A 24,643-nucleotide genomic window follows, 5' to 3' on the forward strand; every position below is an offset into this window, starting at 1 on the left:
CAGTGTGTTATAGTGTTAACTAGCTCTGCTGCTAGAGACAGTGTGTTATAGTGTTATCTAGGAAAGCTGATAGAGACAGTGTGTTATAGTGTTAACTAGCTCTGCTGCTAGAGACAGAGACAGTGTGTTATATTGTTATCTAGATCTGCTGCTAGAGACAGAGACAGTGTGTTATAGTGTTAACTAGCTGTGCTGCTGGAGACAGAGACAGAGACACTGTGTTATAGTGTTAACTAGCTCTGCTGCTAGAGACATAGACAGAGACAGTGTGTTATAGTGTTAACTAGATCTGCTGCTAGAGACAGAGACAGTGTGTTATAATGTTAACTAGATCTGCTGCTAGAGACAGTGTGTTAGAGTGTTAACTAGATCTGCTGCTAGAGACAGAGACAGTGTGTTATAATGTTAACTAGCTCTGCTGCTAGAGACAGAAACAGTGTGTTAGTGTGTTATCTAGCTCTGCTGCTAGAGACAGACACAGAGACAGTGTGTTATAATGTTAACTAGCTCTGCTGCTAGAGACAGAAACAGTGTGTTAGAGTGTTATCTAGCTCTGCTGCTAGAGACAGTGTGGTAGAGTGTTAACTAGCTCTGCTGCTAGAGACAGACACAGAGACAGTGTGTTATAATGTTAACTAGCTCTGCTGCTAGAGACAGAAACAGTGTGTTAGAGTGTATTCTAGCTCTGCTGCTAGAGACAGTGTCTTAGAGTGTTAATTAGCTCTGCTGCTAGAGACAGAGACAGTATGTTAGAGTGTTAACTAGATCTGCTAGACAGAGACAGTGTGTTATAATGTTATCTAGGAAAGCTGATAGAGACAGTGTGTTATAGTGTTAACTAGCTCTGCTGCTAGAGACAGAGACAGTGTGTTATAGTGTTAACACGCTCTGCTGCTAGAGACAGAGACAGTATGTTATAGTGTTAACTAGCTCTTCTGCTAGAGACAGAGACAGTGTGTTATAGTGTTAACACGCTCTGCTGCTAGAGACAGAGACAGTATGTTATAGTGTTAACTAGCTCTTCTGCTAGAGACAGAGACAGTGTGTTATAGTGTTAACATGCTCTGCTGCTAGAGACAGAGACAGAGACAGTGTGTTAGAGTGTTAACTAGCTCTGCTGCTAGAGACAGAGACAGTATGTTATATTGTTATCTAGATCTGCTGCTAGAAACAGACAGTATGTTATATTGTTAACTAGCTCTTCTGCTAGAGACAGAGACAGTGTGTTATAGTGTTAACTTGCTCTGCTGCTAGAGACAGAGACAGAGACAGTATGTTATAGTGTTAACTAGCTCTTCTGCTAGAGACAGAGACAGTGTGTTATAGTGTTAACACGCTCTGCTGCTAGAGACAGAGACAGTATGTTATATTGTTATCTAGATCTGCTGCTAGAGACAGAGACTGTGTGTTAGAGTGTTAACAAGCTCTGCTGCTAGAGACAGTGTGTTATAGTGTTAACTAGCTCTGCTGCTAAAGACAGAGACTGTGTGTTAGAGTGTTAACTAGCTCTGCTGCTATAGACAGAGATAGAGACAGTGTGTTATAGTGTTAACTAGCAAAGCTGCTAGAGACAGAGACAGTGTTATAGTGTTAACTAGGAAGGCTGATAGAGACAGAGACAGTGTGTTATAGTGTTAACTAGCTCTGCTGCTAGAGACAGACACAGAGACAGTGTGTTATAATGTTAACTAGATTTGCTGCTAGAGACAGTGTGTTAGAGTGTTAACTAGCTCTGCTGCTAGAGACATAAACAGTGTGTTAGAGTGTTAGCTAGCTCTGCTTCTAGAGACAGACACAGAGACAGTGTGTTATAATGTTAACTAGCTCTTCTGCTAGAGACAGAAACAGTGTGTTAGAGTGTTAACTAGATCTGCTGCAAGAGACAGACAGTGTGTTATAGTGTTATCTAGATCTGCTGCTAGAGACAGAGACAGAGACAGAGCAAGTGTGTTATAGTGTTCACTAGCTCTTCTGCTAGAGACAGAGACAGTGTGTTATAGTGTTAACACGCTCTGCTGCTAGAGACAGAGACAGTATGTTATAGTGTTAACTAGCTCTTCTGCTAGAGACAGAGACAGTGTGTTATAGTGTTAACACGCTCTGCTGCTAGAGACAGAGACAGAGACAGTGTGTTAGAGTGTTAACTAGCTCTGCTGCTAGAGACAGAGACAGTATGTTATAGTGTTAACTAGCTCTGCTGCTAGAGACAGAGACAGTATGTTATATTGTTATCTAGCTCTGCTGCTAGAGACAGTGTGGTAGAGTGTTAACTAGCTCTGCTGCTAGAGACAGACACAGAGACAGTGTGTTATAATGTTAACTAGCTCTGCTGCTAGAGACAGAAACAGTGTGTTAGAGTGTATTCTAGCTCTGCTGCTAGAGACAGTGTCTTAGAGTGTTAATTAGCTCTGCTGCTAGAGACAGAGACAGTATGTTAGAGTGTTAACTAGATCTGCTAGACAGAGACAGTGTGTTATAATGTTATCTAGGAAAGCTGATAGAGACAGTGTGTTATAGTGTTAACTAGCTCTGCTGCTAGAGACAGTGTGTTATAGTTTTATCTAGGAAAGCTGATAGAGACAGAGACAGTGTGTTATAGTGTTAACTAGCTCTGCTGCTAGAGACAGTGTGTTATAGTGTTATCTAGGAAAGCTGATAGAGACAGAGACAGTGTGTTATAGTGTTAACTAGCTCTGCTGCTAGAGACAGAGACAGTGTGTTATATTGTTATCTAGATCTGCTGCTAGAGACAGAGACAGTGTGTTATAGTGTTAACTAGCTCTGCTGCTAGAGACAGACACAGAGACAGTGTGTTATAATGTTGACTAGATTTGCTGCTAGAGACAGAAACCGTGTGTTAGAGTGTTATCTAGCTCTGCTGCTAGAGACAGTGTGTTAGAGTGTTAACTAGCTCTGCTGCTAGAGACATAAACAGTGTGTTAGAGTGTTACCTAGCTCTGCTGCTAGAGACAGTGTGTTATAGTGTTATCTAGGAAAGCTGATAGAGACAGAGACAGTGTGTTATAGTGTTAACTAGCTCTGCTGCTAGAGACAGAGACAGAAACAGTGTGTTAGAGTGTTATCTAGCTCTGCTGCTAGAGACAGAAACAGTGTGTTAGAGTGTTATCTAGCTCTGCTGCTAGAGACAGTGTCTTAGAGTGTTAACTAGCTCTGCTGCTAGAGACAGTGTGTTATAGTGTTATCTAGGAAAGCTGATAGAGACAGAGACAGTGTGTTATAGTGTTAACTAGCTCTGCTACTAGAGACAGAGACAGTGTGTTATAGTGTTAACTAGCTCTGCTGCTAGAGACAGAGACAGAGACAGTGTGTTATATTGTTATCTAGATCTGCTGCTAGAGACAGAGACAGTATGTTATAGTGTTAACTAGCTCTGCTGCTAGAGACAGAGACAGAGACAGTGTGTTATAGTGTTAACTAGATCTGCTGATAGAGACAGAGACAGTGTGTTATAGTGTTAACTAGCTCTGCTGCTAGAGACAGAGACAGTGTGTTATAATGTTAACTAGCTCTGTTGCTAGAGACAGACTTAGAGACAGTGTGTTATAATGTTAACTAGCTCTGCTGCTAGAGACATTGTGTTATAGTGTTAACTAGCTCTGCCGAGAGAGGCAGAAACAGTGTGTTATATTGTTAACTAGCTCTGCTGCTAGAGACAGTGTGTTATATTGTTATCTAGATCTGCTGCTAGAGACAGAGACAGTGTGTTATAGTGTTATCTAGGAAAGCTGATAGAGACAGAAACAGTGTGTTATAGAGTTAACTAGCTCTGCTGCTAGAGACAGTGTGTTATATTGTTATCTAGATCTGCTGCTAGAGACAGAGACAGTGTGTTATAGTGTTATCTAGGAAAGCTGATAGAGACAGAAACAGTGTGTTATAGAGTTAACTAGCTCTGATGAGAGAGACAGAAACAGTGTGTTATAGAGTTAACTAGCTCTGCTGAGAGAGACAGAAACAGTGTGTTATAGTGTTAACAAGCTCTGCTGCTAGAGACAGTGTGTTATAGTGTTAACTAGCTCTGCTGCTAGAGACAGAGATTGTGTGTAAGAGTGTTAACTAGCTCTGCTGCTATAAACAGAGATAGAGACAGTGTGTTATAGTGTTAACACGCTCTGCTGCTAGAAACAGAGACAGAGACAGTGTGTTAGAGTGTTAACTAGCTCTGCTGCTAGAGACAGAGACAGAGACAGTGTGTTATAGTGTTAACTAGCTCTGCTGCTAGAGACAGAGACAGTGTGTTATAGTGTTATCTAGCTCTGCTGCTAGAGACAGAGACAGTGTGTTATAGTGTTAACTAGCTCTGCTGCTAGAGACAGACACAGAGACAGTGTGTTATAGTGTTAACTAATTCTGCTGCTAGAGACAGAGACAGTGTGTTATAGTGTTATCTAGGAAAGCTGATAGAGACAGAGACAGTATGTTATATTGTTATCTAGATCTGCTGCTAAAGACAGAGACAGTGTGTTATAGTGTTAACTAGCTCTGCTACTAGAGACAGAAACAGTGTTTTATAGTGTTTACTAGATCTGCTACTAGAGACAGAAACAGTGTGTTAGAGTGTTAACTAGATCTGCTACTAGAGACAGAAACAGTGTGTTATAGTGTTAACTCGCTCTGCTACTAGAGACAGACACAGAGACAGTGTGTTATAATGTTAACTAGGAAAGCTGATAGAGACAGAGACAGTGTGATATAGTGTTAACTAGCTCTGCTGCTAGAGACAGTGTGTTAGAGTGTTAACTAGATCTGCTAGACAGAGACAGTGTGTTATAATGTTATCTAGGAAAGCTGATAGAGACAGAGACAGTGTGATATAGTGTTAACTAGCTCTGCTGCTAGAGACAGTGTGTTATAGTGTTATCTAGGAAAGCTGATAGAGACAGAGACAGTGTGATATAGTGTTAACTAGCTCTGCTGCTAGAGACAGTGTGTTATAGTGTTATCTAGGAAAGCTGATAGAGACAGAGACAGTGTGTTATAGTGTTAACTAGCTCTGCTACTAGAGACAGAAACAGTGTGTTATAGTGTTAACTAGCTCTGCTACTAGAGACAGAAACAGTGTGTTATAGTGTTAACTAGCTCTGCTGCTAGAGACAGAGACAGTGTGTTATAGTGTTAACTAGCTCTGCTGCTAGAGACAGAAACAGTGTGTTATAGTGTTAACTAGCTCTGCTGCTAGAGACAGAGACAGTGTGTTATAGTGTTAACTAGCTCTGCTGCTAGAGACAGAAACAGTGTGTTATAGTGTTAACTAGCTCTGCTGCTAGAGACAGAGACAGTGTGTTATAGTGTTAACTAGCTCTGCTGCTAGAGACAGAAACAGTGTGTTATAGTGTTAACTAGCTCTGCTGCTAGAGACAGAGACAGTGTGTTATAGTGTTAACTAGCTCTGCTGCTAGAGACAGAAACAGTGTGTTATAGTGTTAACTAGCTCTGCTACTAGAGACAGAAACAGTGTGTTATATTGTTATCTAGATCTGCTGCTAAAGACAGAAACAGTGTGTTATAGTGTTAACTAGCTCTGCTACTAGAGACAGAAACAGTGTGTTATAGTGTTAACTAGCTCTGCTGCTAGAGACAGAAACAGTGTGTTATAGTGTTAACTAGCTCTGCTACTAGAGACAGAAACAGTGTGTTATATTGTTATCTAGATCTGCTGCTAAAGACAGAAACAGTGTGTTATAGTGTTAACTAGCTCTGCTGCTAGAGACAGAAACAGTGTGTTATAGTGTTAACTAGCTCTGCTACTAGAGACAGAAACAGTGTGTTATAGTGTTATCTAGGAAAGCTGATAGAGACAGAAACAGTGTGTTATAGAGTTAACTAGCTCTGCTGCTAGAGACAGTGTGTTATATTGTTATCTAGATCTGCTGCTAGAGACAGAGACAGTGTGTTATAGTGTTATCTAGGAAAGCTGATAGAGACAGAAACAGTGTGTTATAGAGTTAACTAGCTCTGATGAGAGAGACAGAAACAGTGTGTTATAGAGTTAACTAGCTCTGATGAGAGAGACAGAAACAGTGTGTTATAGTGTTAACTAGCTCTGCTGAGAGAGACAGAAACAGTGTGTTATAGTGTTAACAAGCTCTGCTGCTAGAGACAGTGTGTTATAGTGTTAACTAGCTCTGCTGCTAGAGACAGAGATTGTGTGTAAGAGTGTTAACTAGCTCTGCTGCTATAAACAGAGATAGAGACAGTGTGTTATAGTGTTAACACGCTCTGCTGCTAGAAACAGAGACAGAGACAGTGTGTTAGAGTGTTAACTAGCTCTGCTGCTAGAGACAGAGACAGAGACAGTGTGTTATAGTGTTAACTAGCTCTGCTGCTAGAGACAGAGACAGTGTGTTATAGTGTTATCTAGCTCTGCTGCTAGAGACAGAGACAGTGTGTTATAGTGTTAACTAGCTCTGCTGCTAGAGACAGACACAGAGACAGTGTGTTATAGTGTTAACTAAATCTGCTGCTAGAGACAGAGACAGTGTGTTATAGTGTTATCTAGGAAAGCTGATAGAGACAGAGACAGTATGTTATATTGTTATCTAGATCTGCTGCTAAAGACAGAGACAGTGTGTTATAGTGTTAACTAACTCTGCTACTAGAGACAGAAACAGTGTTTTATAGTGTTTACTAGATCTGCTACTAGAGACAGAAACAGTGTGTTAGAGTGTTAACTAGATCTGCTACTAGAGACAGAAACAGTGTGTTATAGTGTTAACTCGCTCTGCTACTAGAGACAGACACAGAGACAGTGTGTTATAATGTTAACTAGGAAAGCTGATAGAGACAGAGACAGTGTGATATAGTGTTAACTAGCTCTGCTGCTAGAGACAGTGTGTTAGAGTGTTAACTAGATCTGCTAGACAGAGACAGTGTGTTATAATGTTATCTAGGAAAGCTGATAGAGACAGAGACAGTGTGATATAGTGTTAACTAGCTCTGCTGCTAGAGACAGTGTGTTATAGTGTTATCTAGGAAAGCTGATAGAGACAGAGACAGTGTGATATAGTGTTAACTAGCTCTGCTGCTAGAGACAGTGTGTTATAGTGTTATCTAGGAAAGCTGATAGAGACAGAGACAGTGTGTTATAGTGTTAACTAGCTCTGCTACTAGAGACAGAAACAGTGTGTTATAGTGTTAACTAGCTCTGCTACTAGAGACAGAAACAGTGTGTTATAGTGTTAACTAGCTCTGCTGCTAGAGACAGAGACAGTGTGTTATAGTGTTAACTAGCTCTGCTGCTAGAGACAGAAACAGTGTGTTATAGTGTTAACTAGCTCTGCTGCTAGAGACAGAGACAGTGTGTTATAGTGTTAACTAGCTCTGCTGCTAGAGACAGAAACAGTGTGTTATAGTGTTAACTAGCTCTGCTGCTAGAGACAGAGACAGTGTGTTATAGTGTTAACTAGCTCTGCTGCTAGAGACAGAAACAGTGTGTTATAGTGTTAACTAGCTCTGCTGCTAGAGACAGAGACAGTCTGTTATAGTGTTAACTAGCTCTGCTGCTAGAGACAGAAACAGTGTGTTATAGTGTTAACTAGCTCTGCTACTAGAGACAGAAACAGTGTGTTATATTGTTATCTAGATCTGCTGCTAAAGACAGAAACAGTGTGTTATAGTGTTAACTAGCTCTGTGTTATAGTGTTAACTAGCTCTGCTGCTAGAGACAGAAACAGTGTGTTATAGAGACAGTTAACTAGTCTGCTGCTAGAGACAGAAACAGTGTGTTATAGTGTTAACTAGCTCTGCTGCTAGAGACAGAAACAGTGTGTTATAGTGTTAACTAGCTCTGCTAGAGACAGAAACAGTGTGTTAGAGACAGAAACAGTGTGTTATAGTGTTATCTAGGAAAGCTGATAGAGACAGAAACAGTGTGTTATAGAGTTAACTAGCTCTGCTGCTAGAGACAGTGTGTTATATTGTTATCTAGATCTGCTGCTAGAGACAGAGACAGTGTGTTATAGTGTTATCTAGGAAAGCTGATAGAGACAGAAACAGTGTGTTATAGAGTTAACTAGCTCTGATGAGAGAGACAGAAACAGTGTGTTATAGAGTTAACTAGCTCTGATGAGAGAGACAGAAACAGTGTGTTATAGTGTTAACTAGCTCTGCTGAGAGAGAGAAACAGTGTGTTATAGTGTTAACAAGCTCTGCTGCTAGAGACAGTGTGTTATAGTGTTAACTAGCTCTGCTGCTAGAGACAGAGATTGTGTGTAAGAGTGTTAACTAGCTCTGCTGCTATAAACAGAGATAGAGACAGTGTGTTATAGTGTTAACACGCTCTGCTGCTAGAAACAGAGACAGAGACAGTGTGTTAGAGTGTTAACTAGCTCTGCTGCTAGAGACAGAGACAGAGACAGTGTGTTATAGTGTTAACTAGCTCTGCTGCTAGAGACAGAGACAGTGTGTTATAGTGTTATCTAGCTCTGCTGCTAGAGACAGAGACAGTGTGTTATAGTGTTAACTAGCTCTGCTGCTAGAGACAGACACAGAGACAGTGTGTTATAGTGTTAACTAATTCTGCTGCTAGAGACAGAGACAGTGTGTTATAGTGTTATCTAGGAAAGCTGATAGAGACAGAGACAGTATGTTATATTGTTATCTAGATCTGCTGCTAAAGACAGAGACAGTGTGTTATAGTGTTAACTAGCTCTGCTACTAGAGACAGAAACAGTGTTTTATAGTGTTTACTAGATCTGCTACTAGAGACAGAAACAGTGTGTTAGAGTGTTAACTAGATCTGCTACTAGAGACAGAAACAGTGTGTTATAGTGTTAACTCGCTCTGCTACTAGAGACAGACACAGAGACAGTGTGTTATAATGTTATCTAGGAAAGCTGATAGAGACAGAGACAGGGTGATATAGTGTTAACTAGCTCTGCTGCTAGAGACAGTGTGTTATAGTGTTATCTAGGAAAGCTGATAGAGACAGAGACAGTGTGATATAGTGTTAACTAGCTCTGCTGCTAGAGACAGTGTGTTATAGTGTTATCTAGGAAAGCTGATAGAGACAGAGACAGTGTGTTATAGTGTTAACTAGCTCTGCTACTAGAGACAGAAACAGTGTGTTATAGTGTTAACTAGCTCTGCTACTAGAGACAGAAACAGTGTGTTATAGTGTTAACTAGCTCTGCTGCTAGAGACAGAGACAGTGTGTTATAGTGTTAACTAGCTCTGCTGCTAGAGACAGAAACAGTGTGTTATAGTGTTAACTAGCTCTGCTGCTAGAGACAGAGACAGTGTGTTATAGTGTTAACTAGCTCTGCTGCTAGAGACAGAAACAGTGTGTTATAGTGTTAACTAGCTCTGCTGCTAGAGACAGAGACAGTGTGTTATAGTGTTAACTAGCTCTGCTGCTAGAGACAGAAACAGTGTGTTATAGTGTTAACTAGCTCTGCTGCTAGAGACAGAGACAGTGTGTTATAGTGTTAACTAGCTCTGCTGCTAGAGACAGAAACAGTGTGTTATATTGTTATCTAGATCTGCTGCTAAAGACAGAAACAGTGTGTTATAGTGTTAACTAGCTCTGCTACTAGAGACAGAAACAGTGTGTTATAGTGTTAACTAGCTCTGCTGCTAGAGACAGAAACAGTGTGTTATAGTGTTAACTAGCTCTGCTACTAGAGACAGAAACAGTGTGTTATATTGTTATCTAGATCTGCTGCTAAAGACAGAAACAGTGTGTTATAGTGTTAACTAGCTCTGCTGCTAGAGACAGAAACAGTGTGTTATAGTGTTAACTAGCTCTGCTACTAGAGACAGAAACAGTGTGTTATAATGTTAACTAGCTCTGCTACTAGAGACAGAAACAGTGTGTTATAATGTTAACTAGCTCTGCTACTAGAGACAGAAACAGTGTGTTATAGTGTTAACTAGCTCTGCTACTAGAGACAGAAACAGTGTGTTATAGTGTTAACTAGCTCTGCTACTAGAGACAGAAACAGTGTGTTATAGTGTTAACTAGGTCTGCTGCTAGAGACAGAGACAGTGTGTTATAATGTTAACTAGCTCTGCTACTAGAGACAGAAACAGTGTGTTATAGTGTTAACTAGCTCTGCTGCTGCTGACACTAGTTTTAGCGTTCCCAATATGTGTGTGTGTTTTCAGTTTGAGAGATGGAGAGAGAGAAAGAGAGGGAGAGAGAGAGAGATAAAGAGAGGGAGACAGAGAAGAGAGAGAGAGAGAGAGAGAGAGAGAGAGGGAAATTCAATCCCTTTTAGAGATCTTCCTACACAGAACATTTCACTCTAATATATGCAGTAGAAAGCCTAAACAGTTCATTTGACTTTTTACCTTCCCTATTAAAAACAACCATTTCAAGCAGAAAACCTAAGAAAATGAACTAAAATGACAAATGGTTTGAAGAAGAATGCAAAAACCTAAGAAAGGGATTGAGAACCCTATCAAACACAAAACATAGAGACCCAGAAACAATACAGAAATATACTGAGTATTGAATTGGATCGCAGAGTGAAGGAAAAGCAGCCAACAAGTGCTCAGCATATGTGGGAACTCCTTTAAGACTGTTGGAAAAGCATTCCAGGTGAAGCTGGTTGAGAGAATGCCAAGAGTGTGCAAACATATTAAATGGCAATGTTAACATATGTTTCCCAAGCCAATAAAGCCCCTTAAATTGAATTTTGAGAGAGAGAGAGAGAGAGAGAGAGAGAGAGAGAGAGAGAGAGAGAGAGAGAGAGAAGAGAGAGAGAGAGAGAGAGAGAGAGAGAGAGAGAGAGAGAGAGAGAGAGAGAGAGAGAATGTCAGGTTGTATATAGAGTTGACTGGTATAGTCTTGGAGCCTGTCATTAAAAACCCATCTAGGCTTGTTAGCAGTTTGACATCCACTTTAGACAAATTGAGAGAGAGACAGAGGGAGAATAAACAAGGGTGTTTCTGTTGAGTGCAAACTACTGTGTGATGTGCCCTCCAGTTCAGTCTCAGTCGCCCACTTAATACTTTGTCAAATCCTGTCCCAGCTGTGGTACAATCTATGTATTTCACACTGGCAATGGCATAGGCCACACACACACACACACACACACACACACACACACACACACACACACACACACACACACACACACACACACACACACACACACACACACACAACACACACACACACACGCACAGACACACACACACACACACACACACAAACACACACACACACACACACACGCACAGACACACACACACACACACACACACACACACACACACACACACACACACACACACACACGCACAGACACACACACACACACACACAGGGCTGGGTAGGTAAAATATAATAATTTGTTACAGTGTGACTGTCGTTGTCTATCAGTGTTTTGTTACTTGTCATGTTTTGTGTTTTTTTTGTGGACCCCAGAGAAAGTAGCTTCTTCATCTGCAAAACCAACAGACAGCCACTGGCAACACCAGGTCATAGGACAGGTCATAGGACAGGTCATAGGACAGGTCATAGGACGTGGAGAATTGGCTGATATTTTCAACCATCTAAAAGCACAACCAACTTCCAATGTAAATGAAATGAATGTCTGATTTATGGTTTTGTGGTCACGTAAATGTGTTATCACTCCACTTTCAACCATGTAATAGCACACAAAGTTGAAATGGGAATACGATGTCAGATATTTAGCTTATTTATACAACAACTGTGCTTCAGGTAATAGCACAACCAAATGATCTGGATCGCAGTTGGTTGAGATTACGTTGAAATACATGGTGCGAATGATCAATGCCGTTTCAGATTCTGTCTAGATTATTATAGCAATTGTGAAGATTTCCACACACCTGTGACCCTGAACATTCATACTTTCTATGATTACATAAGAAATTTATATTTAGAGTAACCTTAACATTTAGAAATGTTTTACTAATTTTATGGTTAAATAAATACTTTTACATTACTCTTTAAGATAGCCTTAAAATTAACCTATTGACCATCTTACAAAAGTTCCATTGAATTGTGTTTGGTTGACAATAAATATTTAAAGAAATCTGAGCCATTGGCTTGATCCTATTGTTTCACTTTTATTTTTGGTTGAAATGGAGAAGTGAATCATATAATTTGTTAACTTTTCGACAAGTTAATCGTCTATTTATCGAATTGAAAAAGTGAAATTGTCAACGCAACCAAACATCAACATTTGAAGGATGTACAGGGCCTTCAGAAAGTTTTCACACCTCTTGACTTATTCCACATTTGAAGGATGTACAGGGCCTTCAGAAAGTTTTCACACCTCTTGACTTATTCCACATTTGAAGGATGTACAGGGCCTTCAGAAAGTTTTCACACCTCTTGACTTATTCCACATTTGAAGGATGTACAGGGCCTTCAGAAAGTATTCACACCTCTTGACTTATTCCACATTTGAAGGATGTACAAGGCCTTCAGAAAGTATTCACACCTCTTGACTTATTCCACATTTTGTTGTGTTACAGGGCCTTCAGAAAGTTTTCACACCTCTTGACTTATTCCACATTTGAAGGATGTACAGGGCCTTCAGAAAGTATTCACACCTCTTGACTTATTCCACATTTTGTTGTGTTACAGGGCCTTCAGAAAGTATTCACACCTCTTGACTTATTCCACATTTGAAGGATGTACAGGGACTTCAGAAAGTATTCACACCTCTTGACTTATTCCACATTTGAAGGATGTACAAGGCCTTCAGAAAGTATTCACACCTCTTGACTTATTCCACATTTTGTTGTGTTACAGGGCCTTCATAAAGTTTTCACACCTCTTGACTTATTCCACATTTGAAGGATGTACAGGGCCTTCAGAAAGTATTCACACCTCCTGACTTATTCCACATTTTGTTGTGTTACAGGGCCTTCAGAAAGTATTCACACCTCTTGACTCATTCCACATTTGAAGGATGTACAGGGACTTCAGAAAGTATACACACCTCTTGACTTATTCCACATTTGATTGATGTACAAGGTCTTCAGAAAGTATTCACACCTCTTGACTTATTCCACATTTGAAGGATGTACAGGGCCTTCAGAAAGTTTTCACACCTCCTGACTTATTCCACATTTGAAGGATGTACAGGGCCTTCAGAAAGTTTTCACACCTCTTGACTTATTCCACATTTGAAGGATGTACAGGGACTTCAGAAAGTATTCACACCTCTTGACTTATTCCACATTTGAAGGATGTACAAGGCCTTCAGAAAGTATTCACACCTCTTGACTTATTCCACATTTTGTTGTGTTACAGGGCCTTCAGAAAGTTTTCACACCTCTTGACTTATTCCACATTTGAAGGATGTACAAGGCCTTCAGAAAGTATTCACACCTCTTGACTTATTCCACATTTTGTTGTGTTACAGGGCCTTCAGAAAGTATTCACACCTCTTGACTTATTCCACATTTTGTTGTGTTACAGGGCCTTCAGAAAGTTTTCACACCTCTTGACTTATTCCACATTTGAAGGATGTACAGGGCCTTCAGAAAGTTTTCACACCTCTTGACTTATTCCACATTTGAAGGATGTACAGGGCCTTCAGAAAGTATTCACACCTCTTGACTTATTCCACATTTTGATGTGTTACAGCCTGACTTCAAAATGGATTCAATTCATGTTTTGGTCTCAAATTGGTTATTGATCATTGCTAGACAACCATTTTCAGGTTTCACCATAGATTTTAAGTACATTTAAGTCAAAACTGTAACTTGGCCACTCAGGAACCTTCACTGTCTTCTTGGTAAGCAACTCCAGTGTAGAGTTGGCCTTGTGTTTTAGGTTATTGTCCTGCTGAAAGGTGAACTCATCTCCCGGTGTCTGGTGGAAAGCAGACTGAATCAGGTTTTCCTCTAGGATTTTGCCTATGTTTAGTTCCATTCTGTTTCTTTTTTTATCCTGAAAACTCCCCAGTCCTTAACGATTACAAGTATACCCATAACATGATGCAGCTACCACTATGATTGAAAATATGGAGAGTGATAATGTGTTGTATTGGATTTGCCCCAAACGTAACTCTTTGCATTCAGGACAAAATTGTCATTGATTGCCACATTTTTTGCAGTATTACTTCAGTGCCTTGTTGCAAACAGGATGCATGTTTGGAATACTTTGTATTCTGTACAGGCTTCATTCTTTCCACTCTGTCAATTAGGTTAGTATTGCGGAGTAACTAAAATGTTGTCTTTGTAATGACTGGGTGTATTGATACACCATCCAAAGTGTATTTAATAACTTCACCAGGCTCAAAGGGATATTCAATGTCTGCTTTTCTTATTTTATTTTATTTTCAAATTCAATATATGTTCCACGTAGATTCCATGTCACAATACGTTGACAAGTTACATAGAAACAACATTGGTTTAACCAGTTTGTGCCCAGTTGGTAGTTAAGTATCCAAAACAGTAATCAGTAAGCTAACTTTTGGATCACCCAAACGCAGTAATGAAATCTGATTACTTTTGGTGTGTCATCATATTGGTCTCATAGTGGAACAAATATGTGCCTTTTTTCAATCCTGAATTGAATGTCATTGAGAAAACATAAACATTCTTTCTGAATTTAAAAGTTATCCAATAAGTAATGATCTAGTTTTTCAAAGTATCTGTAGTCTGATTAAAATATTTGAGTTGGTAACGTAACTGATTACAGTTACATGTTTTTGTTTTTTTACATGTTTTTTTACATGTAATCTGTTACCCCCCCAAGGGGGCCCTAGGCCCTCTGCTCTCCCAGTGTGTAGTAGGGACAGTTTATCACAGGCACTAGAGGTATTCTGAGCTCTTCTCTGTTCCCTTCTGACACCACTAATGAGGAGCTTTATATTCCCTCTGCTCTCTCTCTCTCTCTCTCTCTCTCTCTCTCTCTCTCTCTCTTTCTCTGTGGATCTCTCTCTCTCTCTTTCTTTCTCTTTGCAATCCATCTCCAAACAGACCAGCCACCCTAGGGATAGTGGTTAAGGCCTGTGTAAGCTCTCCTACCTCTCTCTCTTTCTCCCTCGACTCTGTCCTGCTCTCTTTCAAGTGAATTCAATTCAAAGGGGCTTTATTGGCATGGGAAACATATGTTATCATTCTATCTCTCTCTGTCTCTCCTACTCTTGAACAGATGTGGTATTAGAGGTCCAGTCACTCATCGGGTGTGTTTGTGTGCTTGTTCATGTATGTGAATGCTTGCATGTGTGTGTGTTTCTCCATTTCTCCCTCCCTCTTTCTATCTCTCTGTTTCTACACCTCTTCCTCTCCCTCTCTCTCTCTCTCCATCCATCCTGTCATCCTCTGTGTGGCCTTCTGTAGCTTGTTTAATTACTGTCTGGTAGAGGAGAAGAGAAGCCCAGGTTGATCTGGTCTGTTCTGCTGTTAGAACCACACGTTGATAGATGTGCCATTTACAATCTCTCTCATTAATCAGAGAGCTGCCAGAACAGTCAACAGGGTTAGCTGCACAGTAAACATACATTAACTATACACACGTACACGCACACACACACACACACACACACACACACACACACACACACACACACACACACACACACACACACACACACACACACACACACACACACACACACACACACACACACACACACACACACACACACACACACACACACACACACACACACACACACACACAGGTTCAGCTACACTGAACACACATGAACCACACTGTCATATTTATATCCACACTACAGTACGCTGTCTTTCTGAGGAAAGACATTTTATTTTGGATTAAAAGCTCTGAAGTCAGCATCTTGTCTGTCTGTCTGTCTGTCTGTCTGTCTGTGCGTGTGCGTGTGCGTGTGCTTGTGTGTGTGTGTGTGTGTTACCACCTGAGGGAGAGTAAAACACTGTGGCTACAGGTATAGGCATGTAGAGACTGAACACAGCTGGGGGGGCTTTGCCAACTGAGCACCTGGGGGTTTCCCTGTGGATATTGTCAATTGAACATGGGGTTTTGGCAGACTGACAGGAACCTCCACACTAATATAGACTCTACTATGGAGAACTAGAGAAGTGGAGGAAAGAAAAGAAAGCAAAGGAAGAAATTCAAATAATGAGAGGAAGAGGAGCGAGAGGGTAGCAGGGGAGGAGGGAGGGAGAGGAAAGAGAGGAAGAGGGGCGAGAGGAGGAGGGTAGCAGGGGAGGAGGGAGGGAGAGGAAAGAGAGGAAGAGGGGCGAGAGGAGGAGGGTAGCAGGGGAGGAGGGAGGGAGAGGAAAGAGAGGAAGAGGGGCGAGAAGAGGAGGGTAGCAGGGGAGGAGGGAGGGAGAGGAAAGAAAGAGAGGAAGAGGGGCGAGAGGAGGAGGGTAGCAGGGGAGGAGGAAGGGAGAGGAAAGAGAGGAAGAGGGGCGGCGAGGAGGAGGGTAGCAGGGGAGGAGGGAGGGAGAGGAAAGAGAGGAAGAGGGGCGAGAGGAGAAGGGGAGGAGGGAGGGAGAGGAAAGAGAGGAAGAGGTGCGAGAGGAGGGAGGGAGGGAGAGGAAAGAGAGGAAGATGGGCAAGAGGAGGAGGGTAGCAGGGGAGGAGGGAGGGAGAGGAAAGAGAGGAAGAGGGGCGAGAGGAGGAGGGTAGCAGGGGAGGAGGGAGGGAGAGAAAAGAGAGGAAGAGGGGCGAGAGGAGGGGGTAGCAGGGGAGGAGGGAGGGAGAAGAAAGAGAGGAAGAGGGGCGAGAGGATGAGGGTAGCGGGGGAGGAGGGAGGGAGAGGAAAGAGAGGAAGAGGAAAGAGAGGAGGGAGGGAGGGAGAGGAAAGAGAGGAAGAGGGGCAAGAGGAGGAGGGTAGCGGGGGAGGAGGGAGGGAGAGGAAAGAGAGGAAGAGGGGCTAGAGGAGGAGGGTAGCGGGGGAGGAGGGAGGGAGAGGAAAGAGAGGAAGAGGGGCAAGAGGAGGAGGGTAGCAGGGGAGGAGGGATGGAGAGGAAAGACAGGAAGAGGGGCAAGAAGAGGAGGGTAGCGGGGGAGGAGGGAGGGAGAGGAAAGAGAGGAAGAGGGGCAAGAGGAGGAGGGTAGCAGGGGAGGAGGGATGGAGAGGAAAGACAGGAAGAGGGGCAAGAAGAGGAGGGTAGCGGGGGAGGAGGAAGGGAGAGGAAAGAGAGGAAGATGGGCAAGAGGAGGAGGGTAGCAGGGGAGGAGGGAGGGAGAGGAAAGAGAGGAAGATGGGCAAGAGGAGGAGGGTAGCTAGGGAGGAGGGAGGGAGAGGAAAGAGAGGAAGAGAAGTGAGAGCCTGACCTGGAGAACCTTTAAATACGAAAAGAGGTGTGAGGAAGATGGAGAGGAGGAGTTAGGAAACTATAGAAGGTGAGATTGGATCTCTCATCAGGCCAGTCGATGGGTTTGATGAGCAGTGACAACCAGCACACATTCAGCCAATGTTCAGCTGAAAGGGACTCACACCCATCAGTCTCACGCCACTGATACAAGCACAGACAGGTCCATTTTGTGCAACTGTGAGAACAAGGTAGATCAGTTCTAGTCATGTGAACAGTGTACTGTCTCAGCGTAGCTTTGACACACATAGAAAGTTCACGACAACAAGGAATAGAGAGCTGTTTGGTATTTTCTTTTGATGTAAAAATAACATCATTATATTTTCATCAAAGCTAATATTTTGCCGGCTCATGAATAACTAATAGTCTAAAGGTCAGCTGAAACATCAAAACTCGCCTATAGCCGCATAAGCTGGGATGGTTGTATCCCCTATATATATATATAACGTTCTATTGGTTGAAAGAATTGTATATAATAATTTCAATTGAAAACCTTAAGTTTTGAATCCGGTGTCGTTGTGTGTATCAGTTCATAAACCATGTGCCATGGAATCGGTACATCGAAAATCTCTTCCACCTGTATGGCACAGCTGTCAATGTCTGGTCCTTCAATCAAACTGAGGAAATGAACTAGTCGGCTGTTAATGATAATGCAGAGGAATTTCCCAAGGTTGCTGTTGTAGTTAATGGGGTCAAATTTGTCTTCACTTTTGTGGATTGTTAGATCAGTCCTTGGTTCCAAATATTGGGGAAGATGCCAGAGCTAAGGATGATGTTAAAGAGTTTTAGTATAGCCAACTGGAATTGTGGTTTGTATAATTTGTCATTTCATTTAGGACACCATCAACACCACAGGCCTTTTTGGGTTTGTATTTTGTCCTGTAGTTCATTCAAGGTAATTAGAGCATCCAGTGGGTTCTGGCCTTTAATAGTTTATTCTAAGATTTATATTTGATCAGGATCATCATTTTCATAGGTTGTCTGCTTGACATTTTTAGATTGGATAGGGAAGCTGATGTGAAACATGTTGTTTAGGTTGTCTGCTTGACATTTTTAGATTGGATAGGGAAGCTGAGGTGAAACATGTTGTTTAGGTTGTCTGCTTGACATTTTTAGATTGGATAGGGAAGCTGAGAGGTGAAACATGTTGTTTAGGTTGTCTGCTTGACATTTTTAGATTGGATAGGGAAGCTGAGGTGAAACATGTTGTTTAGGTTATCTGCTTGACATTTTTAGATTGGATAGGGAAGCTGAGGTGAAACATGTTGTTTAGGTTGTCTGCTTGACATTTTTAGATTGGATAGGGAAGCTGAGGTGAAACATGTTGTTTAGGTTGTCTGCTTGACATTTTTAGATTGGATAGGGAAGCTGAGGTGAAACATGTTGTTTAGGTTATCTGCTTGACATTTTTAGATTGGATAGGGAAGCTGAGGTGAAACATGTTGTTTAGGTTATCTGCTTGACATAATGCGGTGCGACTCGAGTTTTGCCATCGGCTGGAAGACGGTGTCCCTTTTTGGTCAGTGTCAGTGGAGGAAAGGGAGAGCGGAGGGATGTTGAGAGATGGACCCTCAGTCTGCTGCTCTCTCCCTCTGCTGAGACTGACCCTCAGTCTGCTGCTCTCTCCCTCTGCTAAGACTGACCCTCAGTCTGCTGCTCTCTCCCTCTGCTGAGACTGACCCTCAGTCTGCTGCTCTCTCCCTCTGCTGAGACTGACCCTCAGTCTGCTGCTCTCTCCCTCTGCTGAGACTGACCCTCAGCCTGCTGCTCCCTCCCTCTGCTGAGACTGACCCTCAGCCTGCTGCTCTCTCCCTCTGCTGAGACTGACCCTCAGTCTGCTGCTCTCTCCCTCTGCTGAGACTGACCCTCAGTCTGCTGCTATCTCCCTCTGCTGAGACTGACCCTCAGTCTGCTGCTCTCTCCCTCCGCTGAGACTGACCCTCAGTCTGCTGCTCCCTCCCTCTGCTGAGACTGACCCTCAGTCTGCTGCTCTCTCCCTCTGCTGAGACTGACCCTCAGTCTGCTGCTCTCTCCCTCTGCTGAGACTGACCCTCAGCCTGCTGCTCTCTCCCTCTGCTGAGACTGACCCTCAGTCTGCTGCTCTCTCCCTCTGCTGAGACTGACCCTCAGTCTGCTGCTCTCTCCCTCTGCTGAGACTGACCCTCAGTCTGCTGCTCTCTCCCTCTGCTGAGACTGACCCTCAGTCTGCTGCTCTCTCCCTCCGCTGAGACTGACCCTCAGTCTGCTGCTCTATCCCTCTGCTGAGACTGACCATCAGATCCAGACACCATCAGCCCAATAAAATAAAAAGCTAATTATTTAAATGTATGCTCACTCAGCTGTGCCTCACAAGTAATACAACAATGGATCTATTACCGGTGTGATCATATAGCCCACCTCAAATTTTGAAATATAACTTAAAAAAATATCCCGGACAACAATGCATTGGCAGGTATATTTAAGCAAAGCCAGTATGCAGTGATAATGTATTGGGCCTATAGTTTACTGCACAAACCTCATTACTACAGAACTGTTTTTAATTGGTTAATGTTGCATAGGCTTACATTTTTTCTGTCTCTTCATCTCTCTCTCTCTCTCTCTCTCTGTCTCTTTCCATCCCCCTCTCTCTGTCTCTTTCCATCTCTCTCTCTCTTCTTCTCCCCCCCTCTCTCTTTCTCCTCCTCTCTCTCCCCCCTCTGTCTCTCTCTCTTTCTCCTCCTCTCACTCTCCCCCCTCCTCTCTCTCTCTCTCTCCCCCCTCTCTCTCTCTCTCTCTCTCTCTCTATCTCTCTCTCTCTCTCTCTCTTCGTGGTGTGACAGTACATATGGTGCAGGAACACTGTTGGGCTCCAAACATCACACTACCCACGATGCATTTGTGGCTCTGGGGACGGAGAGACTTGATAGGCTGAAGGGGAGGAGGTATTGACCAGTCAAATCAACTAGTGGTCTACTGTGTTGCTGTTTGTTCTCTCACCCTCACTCTCTTTCTCCCCATACTCTCTCTCAACTCTCCCTCTCATTGCCTATAAGGCAAGGAAAACAGAGCTTAGTGCAGATCGATTCCATCTCTTCTATTCTGTAGCCTTTCTCTCCCTCCCTTCCTATCTCCTCACTTCATGTCTCTCTGTCTGAGCTAGGGAAAGAGAGCTTAGTGCAGATCAATGCTCCCTTTTCTCTGTCTGTCTCTATCTTCCTACCAGTCTCTGTCTCTTCCCAGTCTCTGTCTCTTCCCAGTCTCTGTCTCTTCCCAGTCTCTGACTCTTCCCAGTCACTGTCTCTTCCCAGTCACTGTCTCTTCCCAGTCACTGTCTCTTCCCAGTCTCTGTCTCTTCCCAGTCACTGTCTCTTCCCAGTCACTGTCTCTTCCCAGTCTCTGTCTCTTCCCAGTCTCTGTCTCTTCCCAATCTCTGTCTCTTCCCAGTCTCTGTCTCTTCCCAGTCACTGTCTCTTCCCAGTCTCTGTCTCTTCCCAGTCACTGTCTCTTCCCAGTCACTGTCTCTTCCCAGTCTCTGTCTCTTCCCAGTCTCTGTCTCTTCCCAGTCACTGTCTCTTCCCAGTCACTGTCTCTTCCCAGTCACTGTCTCTTCCCATTCTCTGTCTCTTCCCAGTCTCTGTCTCTTCCCAGTCACTGTCTCTTCCCAGTCACTGTCTCTTCCCAGTCTCTGTCTCTTCCCAGTCTCTGTCTCTTCCCAGTCACTGTCTCTTCCCAGTCACTGTCTCTTCCCAGTCTCTGTCTCTTCCCAGTCACTGTCTCTTCCCAGTCTCTGTCTCTTCCCAGTCTCTGTCTCTTCCCAGTCACTGTCTCTTCCCAGTCACTGTCTCTTCCCAGTCTCTGTCTCTTCCCAGTCACTGTCTCTTCCCAGTCTCTTGTCTCTTCCCGTTCTGACTCCCTCTCTCCCTCACTATCAGCCTCCCACTCTCCCTACTTCCCTCCTGAGCAAGGCAGTTAACCCACTGTTCCCCGGGCGCCGAAGATGTGGATGTCGATTTCGGCAGCCCTCCGCACCTCTCTGATTCAGAGGGGTTGGGGTAAAAGCGGGAGACTCCTTTCAGCTGCATGCATTCAGTTGTAAAACTGACTAGGTATCTCCCTTTCCCTTTCCTTTCCCTCACTATCTCTCTGTCAGAGCTAGGGAAACAGTATTTAGTACAGATCAATAGTATAGACTCAGATGATCTAGACTCAGATGGTTTAGACTCAGATGATCTAGACTCAGATGTTCTAGACTCAGATGGTCTAGACTCAGATGGTCTATACTCAGATGATATAGACTCAGATGGTCTAGACTCAGATGGTCTGGACTCAGATGGTCTAGTCTCAGATGGTCTACACTCAGATGGTCTAGACTCAGATGATCTAGACTCAGATGGTAAAGACTCAGATGATCTAGACTCAGATGGTAAAGACTCAGATGGTCTAGTCTCAGATGATCTAGACTCAGATGGTAAAGACTCAGATGGTCTAGACTCAGATGGTCTAGACTCAGATGGTCTAGACTCAGATGATCTAGACTCAGATGGTAAAGACTCAGATGGTAAAGACTCAGATGGTAAAGACTCAGATGGTCTAGTCTCAGATGATCTAGACTCAGATGGTAAAGATTCAGATGGTCTAGACTCAGATGGTCTAGACTCAGATGGTCTAGACTCAGATGGTAAAGACTCAGATGGTCTAGTCTCAGATGGTCTACACTCAGATGATCTAGACTCAGATGGTAAAGACTCAGATGGTAAAGATTCAGATGGTCTAGACTCAGATGGTCTAGACTCAGATGGTCTAGACTCAGATGGTAAAGACTCAGATGGTCTAGTCTCAGATGGTCTAGACTCAGATGATCTAGACTCTCTCTCTCTCTCTCTCTCTCTCTCTCTCTCTCTCTCTCCATCTCTGTCTCTCTCCATCTCCGTATCTCTCTGTCTCTCTCGCTGTCTCTCTCGCTGTCTCTCTCACTGTCTCTCTCTCTCGCTGTCTCTCGCTGTCTCTCTCATCTCTGTCTCTCTCCATCTCCATATCTCTCTGTCTCTCTCCCTTCTTCCCTCCCTCTCTCTTTCTCTGTCTGAGGTAGTGAACCAGAGATTCAACATCTAGTTATACCATAGAGCACTAACAGAATCACTGTGAATGTGTCTAAAAACAGCAAATTTCCTTTATCTTCCTATGCGTCGAGGTTCTAGGTATACAACTATGTTCCCTTCACAACCTGGAGAGACATGAGACCTTGTAAGTGAGGTGAAAGTGGAGTTAGGAGCTAAGACACTTTCCGTACAGTTAGTTCAACTCTATGGGCAGATATACAGTCAAGCTACCAAATATACTATGAACTACTTCCCTATGCATGTTCGGGACACGTGGAGTAACCATAGCTGTCCACGGAGGCCCTGTCCAGACACCCACCTTGCCTGTTGTACTCATCCGCCTTGTGGTGCACCAGATCAGCCACAGTGCAGCCTCCGTAGACCAGCCTCTGGTCGTGATGGTCGAAGGCCTTGAGCGTCTCACTGGAACTGTAGGACTTCTGGGTGGGCACGCGGCACTCCTTTGTGTCCAGGGAAGATGCAGTGTTCTGGGGGTCTTGACCACACAGAGCCCTGGTCAGGGAGCGCTGCTGGTTCTGCTGCCCCCGACGGTCCTTTAGATCCATGCCGGGAGAGGGGTTAGCAAGATAAAGGGACGGGGAGGTGGGCCAGGGAAGAGGGAGGTTTGGAGGCCTCCGAGAGTGGTGTGCAGTCAGACTCGTCTTCAGTCACCTAGAGGAAATGAGAGAAGGGGAGAAAAATGTCAGATTTAATGAAAGAGAGAGGTATTACCATTATATGAGTCATCTAAGTATTACCGGTAAAATACATTTTGGGAAGTAGAAACTAGATATTTTGGGAGATGGGAAAATGTCTCTATTAAAGGCCATTTAAAACACCAGAGACACAGAGTGACCATATTCTGCTGATGACAGAAAGAACTGTCAGTGCTGTGCTGTCGTTGACCATTCTAATGCTGTACTGCTGTGAGATGGACGGGCTCAGTCAGCTGCTGTTAAGTCATCGTCACCCTCCCAAAAGACACCCTATTCCCTGCTTTTGGAAAGTATTCAGACCCCTTTACTTTTCCAACATTTTGTTAGTTACAGTCTCATTCTAAAATGGGTTTAAAAAATAATAATCCTCAGCAATCTACACACAATACCCCATAATGACATCACAATACCCCATAATGACATCACAATACCCCATAATGACATCACAATACCCCATAATGATATCACAATACCCCATAATGACATCACAATACCCCATAATGACAACACAATACCCCATAATGACAAAGCGAAAACAAGTTTTTAGAATGTTGGCAAATTTATTCAGACCCTTTGCTATGAGACTGGAAATTGAGCTCAGGTGCATCCTGTTTCCATTGATCATCCTTGAGATGTTTCTACAACTTGATTGTAGTCCTCCTGTGGTAAATTCAATTGATTGGACATGATTTGGAAAGGCACACACCTGTCTATATAAGGTCCTACAGTTAACAGTGCACGTCAGTCTTGAGGTCCAATGATTTGTCCGTAGAGCTCCAAGACATGATTGTGTCGAGAAACAGATCCGGAGAAAATGTTTGCAGCATTGAAGATCCCCAAGAACACAGTGGCCTCCATCATCTGAGACTAGACTCTTCCTAGAGCTGGCCGCCCGGCCAAACTGAGCAATCGGGGGAGAAGGGCCTTGGTCAGGGAGGTGGCCAAGATACTGATGGTCATTCTGACAGAGCTATAAAGTGAATCTGTGGAGGTGGGAGAACCTTCCAGATGGACAACCATCTCCTCAACACTCCACCAATCAGGACTTTAAGGTAGAGTCGCCAGACGGAAGCCACTCTTCAGTAAAAGGCACATGACAGCCCGCTTGGAGTTTGCCAAAAGGCACCTAAAGACTCTCAGACCACCAGGAACAAGATTCATGAAACCAAGATTGAACTCTTTGGCCTGAATGCCAAGCATCACGTCTGGAGGAAACTTGGCACCATCCCTACGGTGAAGCATGGTGGTGGCAGTGGGGATGTTTTTCAGCTGCAGGGACTGGGAGACTAGTCAGGAGAAATCAGAGAGTACAGAGAGATCCTTAATGAAAACCTGCTCCAGAGCGCTCAGGACCTCAGACTGGGGGTGAAGGTTCACCTTCCAACAGGACAACGACCCTACGCACACAGCCAAGACAACCCAGGAGTGGCTTTGGGACAAGTCTCTGAATGTCCTTGAGTGGCCCAGCCAGAGCCCGGACTTGAACCTGATCTAACATCTCTGGAGAGACCTGAAAATAGCTGTGCAGCAACATTCCCCATCCAACCTGACAGAGCTTGAGAGGATCTGCAGAGAAGAATGGGAGAAACTCCC

At 43.4% G+C, this 24,643-nt stretch overlaps 1 protein-coding gene across 1 annotated transcript in view; it reads right to left on the minus strand.

Annotated features, from left to right (window-relative positions):
* The window catches only part of LOC115126950 (teneurin-2-like), a 408,099-nt gene extending 385,199 nt beyond the window's left edge, over nucleotides 1-22,900 (minus strand). Inside the window, exon 1 of the mRNA XM_065018426.1 lies at nucleotides 22,654-22,900. Within this exon, the coding sequence (XP_064874498.1) occupies nucleotides 22,654-22,900 (247 nt within the window). The remainder of the gene's footprint in view (nucleotides 1-22,653) is intronic.
* Nucleotides 22,901-24,643: the final 1,743 nt, after the last annotated feature.

This window comes from Oncorhynchus nerka, linkage group LG5, assembly GCF_034236695.1.
Source record: "Oncorhynchus nerka isolate Pitt River linkage group LG5, Oner_Uvic_2.0, whole genome shotgun sequence".
NCBI lineage: Eukaryota > Metazoa > Chordata > Actinopteri > Salmoniformes > Salmonidae > Oncorhynchus > Oncorhynchus nerka.